At 34.5% G+C, this 15,695-nt stretch overlaps 1 protein-coding gene across 1 annotated transcript in view; it reads right to left on the bottom strand.

The window, feature by feature from the left end:
* Positions 1–11,280, bottom strand: part of SOS2 (SOS Ras/Rho guanine nucleotide exchange factor 2) — a 58,393-nt gene extending 47,113 nt beyond the window's left edge. Inside the window, exons 1-5 of the mRNA XM_029952189.1 lie at positions 11,218–11,280; positions 10,237–10,362; positions 7,488–7,619; positions 5,964–6,128; positions 2,263–2,466 (exon numbers count right to left, since the gene is read on the bottom strand). Coding sequence (XP_029808049.1) covers positions 2,263–2,466; positions 5,964–6,128; positions 7,488–7,619; positions 10,237–10,362; positions 11,218–11,280 — 690 coding nt within the window. The remainder of the gene's footprint in view (positions 1–2,262; positions 2,467–5,963; positions 6,129–7,487; positions 7,620–10,236; positions 10,363–11,217) is intronic.
* Between the last annotated feature and the right edge of the window lie 4,415 nt (positions 11,281–15,695).

Below are 15,695 nucleotides of genomic sequence, written 5' to 3'. Positions count from 1 at the left end.
TGTGAAATACATAGATTGTAGATAGTTTTGTTTAACAATTCTAAAGTCTCATTCTGTGGATGAATCTAAGCAACTCTTTACATTAAAAAATCCTGGCATTTGAATATTTCAAAATTGTTTAAGAGGCTAAAAATTGTGATCAAAGTCTTATAGAGCTGGTTAATGACAAAAGCTGGGATCAACATGAAGGTTTGATTCCTAACCCAGATACAACTCAGTTTCACAATTTGTGGTCAGCCTATCCCCTGAGTTTGAGGAGGAATTAAAGACTTCATTCAAGTTTCCATGTGTAAATTACATCAGGATTAAGAAATGTTAAGTCCTTTGGACACAAACAGACCCATATGACTGACTGTGCAGGTTATGGCCAACTATTATTCACTCTTCCTTTTTTTTTTTAAGATTTTATTTTTAAGTAATCTCCACACCAAATGTGGGACTCAAACTTACAATGCCAAGATCGAGTCGCATGCTCCACCAACTAAGCCAGCCAGGTGTCCCCACTCTTTCATCTTGTAATGGAAACATCAAAGGCTGCAAAACCTGACAGACCTCAGCATGGATCTTGGCCCCACACTTGCTAGATAAATGACTCTGGATTAGGTCACTTACTATGTTTCAGGCACTATTATAAGTATTTGACATGTAATCTCGTAACCAGCTCAGAGCAGTTAAGTAATTTGCTCAGGATCACACAGCTGGTATACTAACATCTACCCTCAAAAGGTTCTTAGTAGGATTAAATAGATAATTTCTACAATCTGTTCCTGGAATATATTAGGTCCTCTACAAATGTGAGTTTTTTTAAGACACAGGGGTAGAGCCCAAAGGAGTAAATTAAGATTAGTTTTAAGTCATTCATTCCTTTATCAAATATTTGCTAAGTACTATGCTCTGATCTTGGGTGGTCTTTATTTCAAAAGTTTACAGTCTTTTGAGATTAAAAAATATGGTGAAAAAAGTAAATATAGATAATTTTTATCTAAATGCTTAAAAAGGTATAGATAATTCGTATCAAATTGCTAGATGAAAGAGAAAAAAAATTGTTTTTTTCTCTTGAGCCATCAGTATAATAGAAATTTTCTATCAAATCAGCACTAATTCAATGAAAAGAGACCCCATAAAAATTAATTCCTGAGGAATGAAAACTAATGGGACACAGAAAAGACAAAGAAAAAATATTAGCTACCAGCATCTGTTAGGTTTTTATTCTTAAACAGAACCCAATGATACTGTGGTATGAAAGAACTCAAATTCAAATTCAACCTTTGTAACTGACCAAGTCATAACCATTCTGTGTCAATTTTTTTACCAGTAAGTTAGGGATGATAATACTCAGAGGAGTATTACAAGGGCATATAAAATAGGACAGTACTTTGAAAATTACAAAATGCTAATTACCTAAGTGCAGTAGGAGTTATATTATCAAACATTAAACTAAACATATGTTCAAAAAAAAAGGACAGACGTCAACTAAATAACCTTAAATTATCACTGAAACTCATGCTTTTGGAAAAGAATCAGAGGCAAAAACACCTCTTACTCTTAAACACTCAGTCAGCTGTGTCTGCACATTCATTCACGTAATAGTTATTTGGGGGAGGAAATCAGGAGGTAGAAAGAAGGCTGAGTATTTAAAGTGAAGGGCAGACACAAAGACATGTAAGGAAAAATAAATCATGGGATAAAGGAAAGAAAGAAAAAAATCTTCTGTTAAAAGACAGGATTTGTCTAGCTGGATTCCTCAAGCTGACTCTAGATGCTACAGAAGTAAGAAAATAGCAAGACTCCCATTCTATTCACACACCCCCATCCCATTTTCCAACAGCAGCTCTGCCTGTGCTTATGTGGCATTCTGCATAAACTTTTTTCTTATCTAATTCCACTGTTAAAACTTTAAGCCTCTGCCTTAAAGTACTTACCAAAAGACATAAAAAGTATTCAGTCTTTCTTTTCTAGACCATACATCTTTTTCACTATCTTCAAATGAAGGACTATAAACCTCAAATAGTGCATAGCAGAAAAAGGTTTCATTCCACTGTAGTCCCCTTTCTAATAAGGGCAGCTGTACACACTTCTGTCGAACTATCATTGCCACTGGCCTTAATGTAATATAATAATTCACATATTCTAAAAACTATAAATACACATAAAAGAATACTGTTTTACATACTTGTAAAGTACACAAAGTTACTATTTATGATTTTAAGCAGCTATTTAACTTTTGGAGTACACAGGATTTCAAACAAAAAATGTACTTACAGAAGGTTTAAACAGCTCTCTGTCAGAAAGAAAGGCTTCTCGGAACACTTTTATAATCATATTTAATTCCCGTAGATACTGCCTTTCTTCTGCAATTTCAGTTCTGACAAGGTCATAGTAGTTTAATTCACCGGAAGAACTAGGTTCATCTTCACAGAGAGAAACCAAACCTATGTCATCCTGATCAAACATGTCCATCAAAACCTGAGAAATATAAATCAATACGTATAAACTTATTTTTCTCACTTTTATAAAATGGTCTCAAGGTACCTGGAATTAAAACATTATTAAACAATGAGAGATGTGTGTATTATAGGCTAATTTATATAAGAAAATTCAAATAAGAGAAATATGAGAAGTTGAAGGAAAAATGTTCAAATAAAACTGGATATGCAAAAATAAGTATTTATGGAAAACAAAGAAAAACCTAAAAGTGAAATATATGTGTGTGTATATATATTTTTTTTTTTGCTATTATTATTTATACACACACATAAACACACAATAATAATAGCAAAAAAAAAAAAAGCATATCTTTGAAAAACAACAACCTGAGCCAAAATCCCGGTTCAACCACTTACTCACCTGTGATTACAGACAAGTTATTTATTCTTTTGAAAACAGATTCCTTATATGTAAAATGTAACTGATGAAAAAATTCAGTGAGGTAATGTACATAAAATGCATACTATCATACTATTACATCTGGCAAAATGGTAGTAGTTCCTTGTCCTGTTGTAAGGAAAGCTGTATGCACTTGGAGAAAAATGAAAGGATACTATTGTAGAAGCACATGATAGAGCACAGTGTGATACTTTCCTGATGCATATTTACTATGCCAGTAACTGGTATTAATGAGCTAAGAAAAGTGCCTACACTAGTGCTGGAAGATAGGACTCTCAGATTGGTTACATACAGAAGTGATCAAATAAAATATATTAAGAAAAAATATATTAAGAAGCCAGATTTCTTACTGTCAGAAAAGGCATTTACAAATATGAAAAAGGAGAAGCTAAAATGAACCCTGTGGTATTAGTTTTGGATTAGAGAGATCTGTGAATTCATATAAAGACAAGTAATACTTTTTTGGTAGACACAGGGTAGTCCTTGAGTTAGAAGCATAAGCCCAAGAGAGGGGCACCTGGGTGGCTTAGTCGGTTAAGTGTCCAACTCTTGATTTCGGCTCAGGTCGTGATTTCATGGTTCGTGGGTTCAAGACCCACATCAGGCTCTGTGTTGACAGTATGGAACCTGCTTGGGATGCTCTCTCCCTTTCTCTCTGCCCCTATGCGGCTCCCACTCTGTCTCTCAAAATAAATAAGTAAATTTAAGCAGCAGCAGCAGCCACCGCTTAAGCCTAAGCCTAAGCGAAGGGTAAAGCAGATTTCCCAAAAATGTTCTACCTCAAAACTGTTCTACCCACTCAAAAATAGATAAATAAAATACTATCTTTTAAGCAGAGCTAAATTACTACTTTATAGGTCCACCTCCACCTAAATGTAGATTAGTGCTAACATATTACCTACGTTGGAAAATAAACAACTTGTATTTTCTTGGGCTGCCATACCAACAAAAAGGTGGAGAAGAAATAAATATGCATGTGTTTGCATGTATATAATGTATATACACACCCACGCCCCAACTCTGGCCTCTAAGAGACCAGAGCATTTACACTCTAAGAGCTTATGTAGCACCCAGATCTTGGTTTCCAAGTATAATTCTCCACTAAAAGGAATGAGGAGTTTTTAGAAAATGACTAATTCCAGGCTTGAGCAGCATGTAAAGAAAAGTTGAACCTGGAGTATCTGTCAAAAGAAAGTATTCAAAGAAGGATACAGAGAAACTAACTTGAAGGAGTTCCCACTGGCCAGATCTGGGACAATCTGAATATCAAAACAAGTAATGAAATAACAAATGACATCACATTAAATAAGAATCCATGAGTCTATATTAAAATAAATGAATACATTTCATGTGCAATGAGGAATAAGATATTCACAATCTCAAAATATTCCACAAAATATTTATTAGTTACAAAAGGGAAAATAGTACATCAAGGCAGAGAAGCCTGGAAGACAACCCCTTAATCAAGTGATCAAAATGAACAACATCAAATAATTAGACACAATAAAATTGTGTGGCATGTGAGAAATGCAATGAGAGGAGTACAGCATTACTTCTATGATATTCCTGCCAAAGATCTATAACCTGAATCTAATAAAGACAAAATATCAGAAAAAGTAAAGGACATTTTTAAACAATAATAATGCTCAAAAGTATCAAGGTCACAAAAGTTAACGAAGAATGAGGAATTATTCCAGATTGAAAGATATATGATTGATTCTGGACTGGATTATTTTTTAAAAAGGACACCAGTGTCTTTTATATAAAGGGACCACTGGCAAAACCTGAATGGGGTTTGAAAATTAGATAGTATAATGTATCAAAATTTCCTGGATTGTGATTATTAGACTGTGGTTATGCAACAGAATGTTTTCATTTGTAAAACACACTAAACTGTGTTGGCAACTTACTCCTCAAGTGGTTCAGGGCACAGGAAGTACCTTTTATTGTACTTATAACTCTTCTAAAAGTCTGAGATAGAAAAGTAAAAAAAAAAAAGTCTGTAATCATAATTTTAGAAGTCAAAATAGAAGTATCAAGAAATTTCTACTATGAAATTTAAGTGAAAAATCATTTTTGAGACTACAATGGAGGACAGCAACCATAATTGCAAATCAGAATCACCTGGGATGCCTTCGTGCTATTTCGAGGCTTAGGATTCTAAACCAGGCCAAGAAAACCAGAATTTCTCAGAGTAAGATACAGTTATCAGTATTCTCTAAAAGCTTTCTTGTAATTCTGATGTACAAAGGAGAGAACACTGGCATGTGTGCCAAGTCCTAGGGGTTATTTACCCTAATGGTTTAATTTAGGCATCTTCTCAATGAAGTGTTCCTAGTCTACCCCATGGCAGAGTTTAACACTTTCTATACTGCACCTTTGACTTCTAATAATTTTAATCACACTATACTGCAATTTTTTAAATAATATTTTTATTTTCCACTAAAATAAACTCCTTCTAACACAGGGACTGCTGTCTTATTCAGTGTTATATTGTCAATGCTCAGGACATTGACTGGCATATAATATATACTCAAAAATGTTCACTTAAAAAGTTAAAAATAAAGAAAAAAAGAAAAAGTAGAAAGGAGGAGAGAAGAAAATATGTAAGACTCAATTTCTTCACCTAGTGGCTTTCAGCCAGGAAGGAAAAAGGTAACTAACAAAAAAATTTATCAGAGGGAAGAAATTATTGGTACTGAAGTCTTAGGCTCTCTATCCGTACCCCGAAATTACTTCTATTTAAAAGTATCTGAATGCTCTGAGTATATTCTCTTCATATATTCTTTTTCTAAAAAAGATAAAAAACTATTTTTCTTAAGCTTGTTTGAGGCTTTGGATGTTTTTTTCCTGTAGGTAAAAGACTCTTGATGGGGAAAAATAAAAATGGGATTCCCATCCTGTCATATGCTAAAACCTGGAAATACATGGTTTATCTAAAAAGCTAGCATTTTTATGTCTTCCAATACAAGGAATTATAAAAATTACTAACATAATCATGTATAAAAAAGACAGAGATAGAAATGACATATAGTCACTATTATTCAAATTAAGTTTAAATACCTTTTCACACTTACCTTATCTGCACACATTGACACTTTAATGTCCTGCTGAGATATTTCATAATGTCGGATATTAAAAACATAATTACCAGCCAATTTCAAAATATCAGCTGAGATATACTCTAGTACAGCCACAATATACAGGGATACGTGATAGTCCACTTTGTACCCTAAAACTTCCTGTGGAAAAAAATAAATAATTTAATTCCAAAAAATGGCACTGCCAAGTATCACTTAAAAACTTAAAAAATTATGTTTTCACGCATAGGTCTAATAGGAGAAACTTAACAGAGGACCATGGGGAGGGGAAGGGGGGAAAAAGAGTTAGTGAGAAAGAGGGAGGCAAATCATGAGAGACTCTTGAATACTGAAAACAAACTGACGGCTGAAGGGGGAGGGGGAGAGAGGAAGGGGTGACGGTCATGGAGGAGGGCACTTGTGGGAAAGAGCACTGGGTTTTGTATGGAAACCAACTTGACAAACTATAAATTAAAAAAAAGAATTAACCTTTAAAAAAACTTAAAAAATTATCCAACATTCTTGCTTATAAAGAACTTTCTATAAATCAAATGTCTAAACATACAGGTATCACAGGATATAGAGCCATTTGTCCCAGTATAGAACCCTTTTTTTTTTTTTAAAGAGACATCTAATCCAACAAATCTGCTTTTAGTATCAAGCAAGAAGAGATTATAGATTCCAATATAGAAATCTTGGCCAGACCTTCACAGAAAACCTCTTAATACATTAACCAAAATCTGTTTGACAAATATCTACTATCTTCAAGGACCTGTAACCAATATTTCCAAGTGCCAGTGGTTTTAACTGAGGGGAGAATGGGTGCATGTGACAGCGAGGTGTTAGGAGGTATCTCAAAATTGCTACCCTGGGGCCTTCAAATCCATATACACCAGTATTTTCTATTGACTAAATAATATTCCCTAGTCTACTTTTCCAATGTATGTATCTGATAAATATAGATAAACTTGAAACAGTTCTGAACTCATCATAGCTTTTGACAATATATATTTCTTAATCAGTGAAAAGTTGAGAGTCAGTCAAGGGTAGTACTCATCAGAAGATGAAACAAAGATGCATTATTGCTTATTATTAACTTTTAATATTATTTGAAAGGCAATCCAATTTTTTTTAATGTTTTTTGTTTATTTTTGAGAGATAGCACGAGCAGGGGAGGGTAAGAGAGAGAGGGAGATACAAAATCTGAGGCAGGCGCTGGGCTCTGGGCTCTGAGCTGTCAGCGGGGCTCAAACCCATGAACCGTGAGATCATGACCTGAGCCGAAGCCGGATGCTTACCTGACTGAGCCACCCAGGCTCCCCTAAAGGCAATCTGATTTTATCAGAGTGTGTTAATTTTTTTTTGTACACACATTAGGAATATATATATGTATATGTACAAGTATACACACATACACATGCATAGACTAAGCCATGCTATATAAATACTATATAAATCACCATACTTTATAATGTGTTATTTGTTATAAAGAACGTTCCCAATGTTTAATTGTTTTATTACCTTCAGTGAAGGATGGATTTTGTCCACAGGCAGTAAGAGAGGATTTCTTCGTTTTCGTTTTTCTATGGCAGATTGTGCATCAGCAATAGCCCATTTGTCAATTGGATGAGGAAAGGTCTTCTGAACACGTTCCTGTTAATACCATAGCAGTACTTTTGTTAACTGAAGTGTTCATAACTAGAAAATTCATAGAAAACTAAACTTTATGCTAGCAGATAATAGTGACACATGCTTTGATTCCTGTAATTATTTTTTTTAAAGGATCGACAAGACTTTTCAAGATTTTTTCCACGTAACTCCCATGAATAAAGATAAAGGTAAACTTTAAATGGAAAGCTTAAAGCATAAGCATAATTAAAATGGAACTGGAACTAGGAAAAAGCAGTAACATTAGGAGAGATTAAAGCCAGCAAGAAATACTCATCAATGATTTTACAATACAGTTCCTAGGGTTAAAATTATTTACCTGGCAGAAGTTGTTAACTCATTATTAATAATTATCATGCAGTCACTCTCCTCTTGCTAACCTTAGAGCTTTAATATAAAGACTTTCTTAAAAAAAAGAGGTATCATGTGCCTCTTAGAGAGGATCAAGTAGGTGACAAAGCTCAGAATGGCTTTAGGAAACAGATCTCTTAGCAAAAACAATTCAAGCCTTACAGGTTACTATGATGGCTCATCTAATCAAAATTTAACCAGTGGCTGGCATGAATAATGAAAACTAATGACAACTGAATCAAACTCCAAGTTTTAGGACTTCCTGTGTTTGAAATTACATTCTCATCTTTTAGCATATTTAGCTATTGAGAAGTTTGCTTTTTTTATACTTAAATGTCTAATTTTTAGAGCTGAGACTAGGGAAACAAATGCTTTAATTCCAAGAGTCCTGAAAATATTAATAGCTCAATTATTCCAAATTAAGATTTTCCTTCATAATGGAAGTTGTTGCTATATTATAGAAACAATATTCAAAAGAAAGGTGATGTAAACAGTATAATAAAGTTAACTTTTGAAAGCTGTACTGATAGGTATTTCTAAAAATCTAAAAATACTCCCATGTAACTGAAACAAAACAAATATTTTAGCACTAATTCATACAATCTTGTAGAGGTGTGTCTGTGTGTGTATAAATCAAAGAGTAAATATCCAAAAGTCTTACTAGTCCTTTATTGTAATATTTATATGCAGTAATATGCATAAATCTTAAGAGTACAATTCAACTAGTTTTGAAAAATGCTTACACATGTGTAACCATTACCCTAGTAAAGATTCCAACATCTCCCTCCTGACTGCTATCACTATTAATTTAAGCTGTTCTGAACTTCACAGAAATGTATCCTACCAAATGTACTCTCTGAGGCCTGGCTATTTTTGTTCTATATAATGTCTGAAGTTTAGCTATGTTATTGCACATATCAATAGCCCATTCTTTCATTTTATTCCTGAGTAATATTCCATCTTGTAAATCAACCACAATCTGTTTATTCATCTTCTTGTGACGGAAATTTAAATTGTTTCCAATTTTTGGCTATTATGAAGAAAACTGCTTGGATATTCATGTATAAGTCTCTTTGTGAACATGTATTTTCATTTCTCTAGGTTAAATACTTAGGAGTAAAATTGCAGGGCCATAGGCTAGATATACTGTATATTTAACTTTATAAGAAACTTGGTAAGAATAAATAAACATTGAAACTTTATAAGAAACTTTAACTTTATAAGAAACTTTATAAGAAACTTTCCAAAGTGGTCATATTGTTTATATTCCTACTAGCAATGTGCTGAGAATTCCAGTTACGCTACATCTCATTTGGTGTTATCAGTCTTTAATTTTATCCCTTGAAAGAGGTGTGAAATGGTATCTCACAGTGGTTTTCTTTTCTATTTACCTGTGACTTAAGAGCTTGAGCACCTTTTTCATGTGCTTATTGGCCATTACCATATCTTCTTTTTATGAAGTGTCAGTTCAAGACTTTTGCCCATCTGGGGGAGGAAGGGGGTCTTTCTATCATTGATTTGTAGGAGTAAATATATTCTAGATACAAGTCCTTTGTAAGGAATATACATCACCAACATTTTTTCCTTGTTATGACTCATACGTTTTTCATTTTCTTGATAATTTTATTCTTTAATACTTAACTGTGTTTTGAGCACTCTGTGGGAAAAAAAATTGCTTAACACCAGGTTAAGCAGATATTCTCCTGCATTCCCTTCTAAAACTTTATAGTTTCAGCTTTTTGTTTAACACTGTGATCTGTGTTGGGGCGACTGGGTGGCTCAGTGGTTAAGTGTCCAACTTTGGCTCACAGTTCCATGGGTTTGAGCCCCATGTCAGGCTCTGTGCTGACAGCTCAGAATCTGAAGCCTGCTTCAGATTGTCTCTCTTTCTCGCTCTCTCTCTTCCCCTCCCCCGACTCATACTCTGTCGCTCTGTCCTCAAAATTAAACACTGAAAATAAAATTTAAAACAAAACGATGATCTGTCCTGAATTAATTTTTATGTGAAATAGGTTTCAGGGGGTTTTCTCCCACAAATTTATTCAGTTGTTCTGTCACATTTTTCTGCTGAAAAACTTTCCTTTCCCCATTGATTTGCCTTGATATCTTTGTTGAAAATGAACTTAGCCCACACCTATCCCACCTATGATTTCAATGGTTTTATTTCTGCAATAATTCAGAATGATATAGATTTAAAAATTAATTTGTACAATGGCTCAGTGACTTTTTGAAATATCAGAATACTTTTTACCTCCACATCTTGAACGGTCCTTGGCTGAGCCATGCATAATTTATTGAGAAGCTGAAAAATCAGCTCTTCAATATAATAGAGAGACTCTTCATTAGCTGAGAGATTGGGATGCACTTGCTCCTGAACCTTAAAAAAAAAAGTTCTCAGTTAAAGTACAGGCCAAATTATTAATGTGAGAGAATCATACTTATAATTAATATTTTACTAGAATAATTATTCAAATACAGACATAAAATACAAAAAGTAGGGGGGGGACCCACCTTTACTTGTTGGTCTCTGTAAACTTTTCTGAAACCATAGAGTAGGGTTTCTAAGCTTTTTTATACTTTATGAAAATCTATTGAAAGCACTGGCCCCTCTCTACTCCTTACTGCCAAAAAAAGCATATACATATAAAAATATTCTACATAATTTCAAAAGAATAGTAGATACCCATGCCCTTAAGGTAACTAATAGATCTACTAGAAATCTTTGAATACTAGGTCATGAATCCCAACAATGGAGATATCTCTGAAAAACCACACTACTTTACAGAGCTGCTCTGTGAGGTAGGTGCTAGTTAGCTTTCTTCTACCATGGCATAGACAAACCTCAAAAATATTCTGGGTTCAGTTCCAGACCACTGCAATAAAATGAATATCACAATAAAACAAGTCAAATAAATTTTTTGGTTGCCTAGTGTATATGACAGATATGTTTACACTATACTGTAGTCTATTATGCGTGTAATAGCATTATGTGTCAGAAACGATGTACATACCTTAATTTAAAAATATTGCTAAAAAATGGTAATCATCATCTGAACTTTCAGGAAGTCATAATCACTGATCACCATAATAATAAAGTATGAAATATTGCAAAAATTACCAAAATGTGGCACAGAGACATGATGTAACCAAAATCTGTTAGAAAAATAGCACCAATAGACTTGTTCCACACAGGGTTGTCATGAACTTTTAATATGTAAAAAAAATACACTACCTGCAAAGCCCAATAACGCCAAGCACAAAAGGTGTGCTTGTATACACTCCTTATTGTTGCCATGTAGCTGGCTGAGCCTTCTGGTTGTTAAATTTTAAATAGAACCTAGTAAACTTTCCTAAAAAAGAATTCAGTACAGCTGGATATAAGAAATAGGATAAAAAATAGTGTCTAGGACATGGTAGGTGTCATGTAAATATTTGTTTAAAGAAAAGTTGAGAGTGGGGTGCCTGGGTGGCTCAGTTGGTTGAGGGTCCAACTTCAGCTCATGATGTCATGGCTCATGAGTTCTAGCCCCCTGTTGGGGCTGCGACATGGAGAGCCTGGAGGCTGGTTCAGATTCTGTGTCTCCCTCTCTCTCTGCTCCTCCTCTGCTCAGGCTGTCTCTCTCTCACTCAAAATAAATAAACATTAAATTAAAAAGAAAAGGAATAGTTGAGAGAAAGGGGTGCTTGGATATCCGGTTCAGTTGATTAGGTGTCCAACTTTGACTCAGGTCATAATCTCACAGTCTATGAGTTCGAGCTCCGTGTCAAGCTCTGTGCTGACAGCTTGGAGCCTGTAGCCAGCTTCAGATTCTGTGTCTCCCTCTCTGTCCCTCCCTCGCTCATGCTCTTTCTCTCTCAAAAGAAAAAAAAATTAAAAAAAGAATAATTGAGGGAAATAAGCACTATTCTTTTTATGCCATATTAGAAGGATGTCAATGCCACTGACAAACATAGAAAACGTTAGTCTAAGATCTACTTTTATAAAAACAAAAAAATTTTAAAAACTCACAGATTTTAATATGCAACATTTTTTAATCATCCCATTCAAAATAACTTCTAATTTCCATTATGGTTTCCCCTTTGATTTTTAGAATTTAGAATTTATTTCTCTTTTTTTTTAAAAAAGTTATTTTAAATGTTTATTCATTTTCACAAGAGAAACAGAACACAAGCAGGGGAGGGGCAGAGACAGAGAGGGAGACACAGAATCTGAAACAGGCTCCAGGCTCTGAGCTATCAGCACAGAGCCCAACACGGGTCTCAAACTTGGGAACGCTGAGATCGTGACCTGAGCCAAAGACAGACGCTTAACCGACTGAGCCTCCCATGTACCCCAGAAGTTTATTTCTTAATTTCTAAACTTACAGTATTTTTAAAAATTCTCTTTGTATTGATTTCTAAAATAATCACATTGTAGTCAGAAAACATAGTTCTTGGAGATCAATTTTTTGAAATTTGTTGAGACTTGCTTTTATAGCTCATCATATGGGCCTAGATGGCTTCACTGACAAACTTACTAAACAGTTAAGTAAGAGAACAGAAAAAGAAGAGACTTCTCAACTTATGCTGAGACTAGTCTTGCTATAAAAACTCAAAAAGATGAAAATTATAAGCCATGTTTACTCATCAGCCTAGAAATAAAAGCCTAAGTATCAACTAAATTCCATAATATATATAAAAAATAGATGTGACCAACCAAGTGGGTTTATCCCAGGAATGTAAAGTTGGTTTAATGTAAAATCAAGCAAAGAAATGTACCATGCTAACATGCTAACATATTAAAAAGGAAAATATGATAATATCAATAAATGTACAGAGTATCTAAAAAAACTCAACATTCATTCATAATAAATTCTCTAGTAAACTTGAGGTGCCTGGGTAGCTCAATCAGTTCAGTGTCCAGATCTTGATTTTGGCTCAGAATATGGTCTTGTGGTTCATGAGATCAAGTCCTGCATCGGGCTCTGCACTGATAGCGTGGAGCCTGCTTGGTATATTCTCTCTCTCGCTCTCTCTCTCTACCCCTACCCTGCTTGTGTTCTCCTTCTCTCAAAATAAATGAACATTAAAAAAAAAGTCTCTAGTGAAGTTAAGTTAGTAAAAGGATATCCACAAAAAAACTGCAATAAACATCAGATTCATTGGTGAAAAACTGAAAGCTTTCTGTTTGAGATCAAGAAAAAGGCCTGGACAATTGCTATATCATTTCTATTCCACATTGTACTGGAGGTCCTGGATAGTGCAGACCATCAAGAAAAAGAAATAAAAGTAGGAACACAGATGATTTGATTGCTTATTGTAATAGTTAATTTTATGTGTCAAATAGCCTGGTTTGCCCAGACATGTGGTTAAACATTATTTCTGAGCATGTCTATGACGGTTTCTGGATAAACTTAACATTTGAATTGGTAGAAGAAGAAATAAAAGTGTAGGAAGATAGATTTACAGATGATTTGATTGCTTATTGTGATAGTTAATTTTATGTGTAAAATAGTCTGGTTAAACATTATTTCTGAGTGTGTCTATGAGGGTTTCTGGGTAAACTTAATATTTGAATTGGTAGAAGTAAGTAAAGCAGACTGCCCTCCCTAATGTGAGTGGACCTGCCTGAATAAAAGGGTAAAGAAGAATTCCTTCTCTCTGACTGTCTTTGAGTGAGGACTTTGGTCTTCTGCTTTTGAGTTAGGACATAAACTACAACTTGGACTAAAACTACACCACCAACTCTCCTGGGTTCTCCAGCTTACTGACTGCATATCTTGGATTCCTCTACATCTATGAGAGAGAGAGACAGAGACAGAGAGACAGAGACAGAGAGAGTGTGTGAGAGAGAGAGAAAGAGAGAGTGTGTGTGTTTCTGTGTGTCCCTGTTTCTTTGGAGCCCCAGACTAATACGCCCATGAAGGAAAATCAAATATTGTACAAACATATTATTTTAATTCATAAAAAATAAAATTTTATTCCTGTGTAACAGCAACAAAGTTGGAAAATAAATTTTCAGTAATATTTACAATGAATAAAAATATACATCACATACCTTGGAATATATCTTAACAAAAGAAGTACAAGATCCCTAGGGAAAAAAACTACATAGACTCTGAGAGGAATTAAAGATCCAAATACATGAACTGTAATACCATGTTCATGAGTTATCAGACTTAATATTGTAAATATATCAATTTTCAAACTAATCCATGGAGTTAAAATCACAGTCAAAACCAAAAGGTTGTTTGCTGAAACTGACAAGAGAATTTCAAAATTTATATGACAATGCAAATGGCTAAGAAAATCAGCCTCTTAATCAAAGAAGTATAAGTACTTGCTCTAATTGTTATTGGGATTGATTACAAAGCTATGGTAAGAATGATACTGTTATAGTGACAGACAAATGAAAGGAATAGAATACAGAATACAGACGCAAGCCCACATATATATGGACCCTTGATTTACAACAAAGGTAGTTCTACAGAGTGTAAGGTTGGGGTCATGGGAAGGTGGGGAAGCCTAGGAACAGTGAACAACTAGATACCCATATAGAGAAGAATGAAACTCAACTCCAATTCACACATTATACAAAACACAATTCTAGTTGGATTTTTTTAGATCTAGTACATAAAAACCTAATAAACTTCTGATAATATAAAACAAGATATTATCTTCATGACCTAAGGATAGGAAAGGATATCACTAAAATTACTATCAATAAAGGATTCATAAACATAACTATATTAAAATTTAAACTTAACATTCATCAAGAGACACCTTCAAGGAAGTGTAAAGGCAAGTGAGCACTGGAGAAGATTAATGTAACACATAAAATAAAAGGGCTCATATGCGGAACACATAAATAACTCCTAGATATTCAGTAAATGGGCATCTGGATGGTTCATTCAGTTAAGCATCCAACTCATGGTTTTGGCTCAGGTCATGATCTCAGGGTTTGTGTTTGAGCCCCATGTTGGGCTCTTTGCTGACAGAGGGATTCCCTCTCTCTTACCCTCTCTTTTTACCATCCCTGCTCATGCAGTCTCTGTCTCTCTCAAAATAAATAAATAAACTTAAAAAAAGAAAAGAAAGACATTCAGTAGGAAAAAAAGGATAAAAATCCCAATACAGGGGTGTCTGGCTGGCTCAGTAGAGCATGCAACTCCTGATCTTGGGGTCATGAATTCAAGCCCCATGGTGGGCATGGAGTCTCCTTAAAAAAAAAAAAGAAAAGTTTAAGGCATGAGAGACTCTGGAATACTGAAAACTAACTGAGGGCTGAAGAGGAAGGGGGAAGGGGAAGGGAGGTGATGGTCATGGAGAGGGACACTTGTGGGGAAGAGCACTAAATGGAAACCAACTTGGTAATGAACTATGTAATAAAAAATTATTAAAAACAGAAATAAAAATAATAGAAAAAATGGGCAAAAAAAAAACAATCAGCGCTTCACAAAAGAAGAAATTCAAGCAGCCAGTAAGAGCTTTGGCCCTTTAGTAATCAGGGAAATGCAAATTAAACCACAGTGAAAACTATTACCCACTCACATCAAACAGCAAAACTAAAAAGTCTCGTAATACCAAGTGTTAGTGATCACATAGAACAACAGGCTGGGGGGGACGGGCACCCAATGGGAACTTTCAGACACTGCCAATGGAGTGCAAAATGGCTCAATGTTTTTTGGGATTTTTTTTTTTGGCCCAATCACTTTTAAAAGCTTAGTTGTT

Source organism: Suricata suricatta, chromosome 9 (genome assembly GCF_006229205.1).
Source record: "Suricata suricatta isolate VVHF042 chromosome 9, meerkat_22Aug2017_6uvM2_HiC, whole genome shotgun sequence".
NCBI lineage: Eukaryota > Metazoa > Chordata > Mammalia > Carnivora > Herpestidae > Suricata > Suricata suricatta.
This window is presented reverse-complemented; position numbering and strand designations above follow the sequence as displayed.